Here is a 6,000-nt window from a genome sequence, read left to right as displayed (position 1 = left end):
CAAAATAAAGTTTTCATTTATACACAGACTAAATAGAAAAACATGCTGAAGTGTATCTATGGTCTACATGAATATTCAGTAATTTTACAAATGGTAATTCATTCTTTTCCAGTGTGTGGCCATACAGTTCCACAGTTTTACTATATTTGGATTTAAGTTAGTTTTTACATTGTGTGACTATTAATTATTGATACCAAACAACAGTTGCAGCTGTTAAATATGCAGATTTTTATTTACCATAGAAGTAGCTCTTTGTTTGCATCTTCGGTGGAGTGGGTCGACCTCTGACAATCCTTCCACACCGTTATCTTAAAAACAACTTTGTTTGGTCTCATAAAGTTCATGTAGAGCAGCAGCAGCACAGTTGTGGTGGACCGCTCTGGGAGTTTACCCGTCATCGCAATAAAACTTAATTAACAACGTTGTCTAAATGAAAATCCAGCGAGCACCTTGGCCTCTGCTCCCATCACATGTTTCACAGTGTTTATTGTGACAGCCAGCTAATCAATGCTCCTGATATAATGGTGCTTTTAAAGTTTGCCTCCACTTTAGGTTATTTTAAGCTTCGGTTTACAGAATAATGTGTGATCAGACACAAGAACATCAGATTCTTCTGCTGAGAGTAGAAAAGTTGAATGATATTTTTTTAAAATCAAAATTGCAATTTTAAACAATCTGCTTACTAAAATCTATGAGGTGTGGCTATCAGCTAGTGGGACTAATGTTGTATTTAGGTTTAATTTAACCTGAGAAGAAACTTTCAGGGGTTGTTTATGCCTATTAGTTAATATATACCATGTGATTCAGACATGCACGCTGTGATTTAACTGACATAAACCTGGTCTTATTATTTAACATCCTCACCATCATCTGACTGTTTGTTTAACCTACCAAGTCAGTAGTTTTACACCATCCTGCTTGTGTCAGAGTCACTCCTATGATGCTATCTAATGTTTGTTTGTGAGGTTTGACTTTACAAAATGTATTTAAATCTGTCAGAAAAACTGCTATTACATATTTTCCCCCTAATTGTTCTTGGTCCATTAGACACTTTAGATGAGTTTGAAGTAGACGCTTGATCTTCTTCACAATAGTTCAGCTTTTGAAATTAAATAAATCGACTTGATTTTATACTTTTTTAACAAGCGAGGGTAAATCAAACCAGATAGTTGAGCTTTTTTTTCATTATTGGAAAACCTATGTTATTATTTATTCCATGTTGTATTGAAAACAGTATTGTTTCATGTCTTTGAACAATCCTGGATGGGATCTTCAACCATCATCAGCAGATTCTTGACCCAGCTGCTGTCCCTATTAGACCTCAGCCCCCTGTCTTTCTATTTAGTTGTAAAATGCCCCCATTAAGGTCCATAATAGTTCACATGAGTGTTCACACCGTGCCGTATGTGTTGAACATCTCAGGGGGCCGGTGCTTGTTTGCCACTGTGGAGCCCGAAGCCCTGAGGTCCTGGTCCTGGGGCTCCAGTTGGAGCAGCAGGTGCTCATGGGAGGTCAGACCGGGACCTTGGGTAATACTATCTCAGATGAAGGGATCCCTGGATGCCCCAGAGACCTGAGTGGAGACATTAGTGGCACATTGTTGAAGAAGATTTATTTAGCTTGAACAACACTGGTGATAAGTTTGAGCGTTTCAGTGAACCGTCATACTCGTATCCTTAAAATACTGGGTCAGGAGAAAATAGTGGTCAGCTAAGTACAGGAATCCCTGTTTGTTGACTTTCACATATCAGACATTGGTTTCTGCTTCTTTGGACAGAGTTTCAACAGCGTCATGCGTCGGGAGTCAGAACGACGTTACTGTCAGTCACATAGAGATTGTTACCGGCACTGGGATGCTTAAAAATATCCAGCGTGCAGCCGTGCGAGTCCAGTAAATCTGTAATTCCAACATATACCTGTTTGAAAGCTTTAACTACTGCAGCTGAGATCCCAAATATCGTCTGTCACTGAGCACAGTGTGGCACAGATAAAGCGGCGGTCTGATTACCGATGATGTCACCTTTGGGAGGGATGGATGTTAGCGTGCACACACACACACACACACACACACACACACACACACACACACACACACACACACACACACACTCAACAGTGTTTGCTACTTGCTCAGTGCATTAGTCACACCCCTGTGCGATGTGCAAAGTCTGCAACTGGACAGTAATTAAAACCTCGTCTCATTTTTTTGAAACTTCCATTCGTCTGTTTTTTTTCTTTTAATGCAGTGATTAGATCGGAGAGTACATCGTTTTAGATTTAAAATACATGCAAAGCAACACTGGGGCTTGTGCGCCCGTCAGCCGTATCCAGAATCACCGGAGCACACTGAATTGCAGTGAAAAACGACGGCTTATAAGCCGCTAATTATGGAAATTGACAGTAACAGAGATTTGTTGTGGATTTGGTTAGTCTAATTTCTGTGATGCCTTCGAGACTGTCGGGAATAAACATCACTTTACTCCTTTTGGAGAACTGTAAGTGACAAATAAGTGAATGCATGTCAGAGTGAGGATGATGCCTCTATTCACGCATAGAGCGGAGCATGTTTAAATATAGAGGGTTACACATTAAACCCTGCACATACTCGCGTTATTTAGACTTTGTCCTCACATGAAACCCTCTTTATGTTAATAAAACAACAGATGTCTCAGTTCTCTGCTTCATTTTCAAAGTGTAATCTCTTTTGCCGTGAACATTGCCAAGCAAACTAGAAAATGTGTGGGTCTGTTATAAATATTGAAAATTGAATGACTCACAGATCATCGCAGCAATCTGGTAAATTGTCTCCGAGGGTGGGCTGGAAGCAGGGGAGTGAACGCTGACTCCCTCTCCTGCGGGGAGTCGATCCCCTGGAAGGTACAAAGTACCTGCTAATCAAACAGCTTAAATGCCGTTTGCTCAGTCATGTGGAATTATCTGTGTATCCTCATAAGTCTTTTGTCAATGAAGAGAATATTAAAGCACTATAAACATGTTGCCAAAGTGCATCGGCCCTAATGATGCTTTCTTTTTTAAACCCGTGCAGCTGTCCCCTTCCCCCCCAGTCACCGGCTGACAGCTAAAGAGGTGTTTGACAGCGATGGGAAGCCCAAAGTGGACGTGCTGAAAGCTCACCTCACCAAGGAAGGCCGTGTGGAGGAAGCGGTGGCTCTGCGGCTCATAGGGGAGGGCGCCGCCATCCTGCGTGCAGAGAAGAACCTGCTGGACATCGAGGCCCCTGTGACAGGTCAGTCATGGCACAAAGCCACCGAAGTAGAACAAACTGTTGACAGAACCAAAATATCTTCTCAACCTTCTCCGATTTGGCTGAAACTTTTACAGCTTAAAGTCTGTATATTTATAAAGATATCTGTGAAATTGTAGCTTGATATATGACATACTTATGGAGATAATCTATTTTTTGCAAGTTGACCCACTTTCAGCACATTTTTTTAGCATTGAAATTTGAGGCTACATTGAAATGTCAATATCTCAAGAACTGCTAAAGACAAAATCCTGAAATATTCACTGTTATTTCTCGCTATGTCATCGATTTAGAATCTGCAATATTGAACGAGTAGATTAAATAATGTATAATCATGGGGGAGTTGAAATATGGAAAAAAAATCCCATCTTTGAGCTCACGTTAAAAATAATAATAATAATAATGCAGAAGCCAGCTAGTGGTATTTACAGCACAATATATAGTTGCATATAGTAACAAAACAAAACATACAGAACACTTTTTTAAAGTTTGCAAAGCTCAAAATATAACTACTTCAATATATAGATTTAATATCAGCATATTGTTCTTTATTTTTTTTACTGTTAGCTTACCTGTTACACTCAATGTATTTATAAAGTTGTTGGAAGAGATGCTTGGAGGTAAACTCTTCAACAGTTTGAATAAATGCACATGTACTCATGACCTTTAGCTTCCTGCTAGAGTCCAGCTGTGACACTGGTCTTAAAGGTCAAGTTTGTTCTTAATGGGAAACGTAGCAAGAGAATCTGACAAATATTATCCAAAAAACTAAAAAAAAGTGGTCAAAGTGGGTCAACGAGCAGTTTTGGAAATAACAATTCTTATCTCGAAAAGTACTTGATATGTCGAGCTAACATCGTTTATAATAAAAAAGATTGAAGCAAATCAGAGAGCAGGATGGAGTTGATGATTTCAGATGGACTAACCCAGCAGCTATTGTGATCATTTAAACAGAATTTATGTTATTGAAGATGTCTTCTGTGCTACTAGACTATGTTTGGGTTTTATGCTCTTAGTCACACAAAACGAATCATCTACAGGTGGGATTTAGGAAATTTAAACCATGAGTCAGAGGTCTCACAGCTCCACAAATTATCGTTTTTATTAAGAGGACACCAGAATATCTTCAGATCTTACCTGCGTTTATTGCTCTTTAGCGTTGCCGCCCATGTCTTCAGTCTCCCTACATCCCAAATTGAAACCTAAGAAACGCTTCACAAGTCGAAGGAAAAACTTTTTGTCATCGGTTACCTTAATGAACGACAGACGATGATCCTCTCAGAGATATTACCGGTGTTTGCACGCAAACACGATGGAAGAAGCCGAGCGCTCCCCAAGCTTCCTGGCTTGTTTGTCGCTGTGTTTTTCCCAAAGATTCCAAATCCCAATCAAAACTGCGCTGTGTGGCAAACGCACAATAGCCGACTGTTTGTTTTGCGTATTAGGAGGTTTTAAACAACTCGCAGATAGACTCGCGTTGGAGCGAAAGCGCGGCTGGATGAGAGCAGCGAATGTTTACAGCGGCATGAAAACTTAATTTTCCTAATTAACTGAGTCATTGTGTGCCTCAAGGCCACACATGGGCCACGTCGCTAGCCATCGCAGTGCAATTTCAGCCACACGCAGGTTTCAATTTTGCAAAGCTAACAAGAATGCTTCTCTTTTAATGTCAAGAGGTGACGCTGGAAACCGCTGCTAAACTTAGCAAAGGGTAATGAAACACATTAGCCTTCTTTTGGGTAAAACTATGAAGAAAAAAAAGCTAATTTTCATCTCATTTGCTTGTGGATGCTTAACAAGATTTGCTTTTTTTTTTTTTTTTTATAGTTGTGCACTTATTCTAAGCAGCTGAAGTTGAGCTCATTCGCGGCTTCCTCCCTGAAGGAACATGCTGCTGCTTGTGGGAGGTTTTCCCGCTGATGCAAATGCACAGATCCAGTGCGTCTATTGTTGTCTTTCTTCCTGGTCAAGTGCCCTCTTCCTCCATTAGACTTTCTGATGAGGCTTCTTTGATGTCGTCGTAATCAGAGGCAGAGGCCTACTCGGAGGTTCTATGGCAACCCATCATTTCTTAATACCAGCTCATTCCCACAATATCGACCGGAGGGGACCCGCGTTCGGCAGCACTTGCTTAAATTCATGAATGCACGACGCCTTTTAAACAGTCTCTGGGGTTACGAGAGAATATCTTGTGAGAGTGGAGCTTAACAAAAAAAGAAAAAGATGCAAACAGGTTGCACAGTCGTAAGCCTCGTTTTCCTTCCTCTGTCTTTGCATGCACCTAACCAAGAGATTAAGACAAATCCTAGCTAGATTAGTGATCATTTCGGCATGTTTGCGGCCTTAAATGTTGGCGGTTTACATGCATGATAAGGTGGCTGCTATGCAAACAACGTGCGAAAGGGAAAATCAGTTTCTGTCGCTGTGCACCACTCTGTCCACAGTCATTAAGCCCGAACTCAGACTGAAGCCCAACCAAATGGTATTGATGTTCCAGTTTGAGCTGAGCACCGCTAAATAAGTTCATTTCCATAGCGAGGCAGTGGGCGATTTGTAAAAAAATTAAACACATATGCACAAGATGGAAAACTCCCTCCTCTCACCGTAGCACCAGGAAAATAAAAAAAAAAAGTAGAAATTATGAGTAATATCAAACCGCTTAAAATACGACTTTAAAGTATGTGACGTTGGGTGTGGGAGAGATTAGATTACCGAGTGAATGACATGCGTTTATT

General features: G+C 40.6%; 1 protein-coding gene across 2 annotated transcripts in view; it reads left to right on the top strand.

Annotated features, from left to right (window-relative positions):
• Window positions 1-6,000, top strand: part of LOC103369319 (serine/threonine-protein phosphatase 2B catalytic subunit alpha isoform) — a 67,255-nt gene that overhangs the window by 22,616 nt on the left and 38,639 nt on the right. For both annotated transcript variants that reach the window (XM_008298009.1, XM_008298008.1), the window contains exon 2: window positions 3,047-3,247. In XM_008298009.1, coding sequence (XP_008296231.1) covers window positions 3,047-3,247 — 201 coding nt within the window. The remainder of the gene's footprint in view (window positions 1-3,046; window positions 3,248-6,000) is intronic.

This window comes from Stegastes partitus, unplaced genomic scaffold, assembly GCF_000690725.1.
Source record: "Stegastes partitus isolate 25-593 unplaced genomic scaffold, Stegastes_partitus-1.0.2 Scaffold1270, whole genome shotgun sequence".
NCBI classification, from domain to species: Eukaryota; Metazoa; Chordata; class Actinopteri; family Pomacentridae; genus Stegastes; species Stegastes partitus.
Note: the sequence above shows the minus strand (reverse complement) of the source record. Positions and strands in the feature narration are given on the sequence as shown.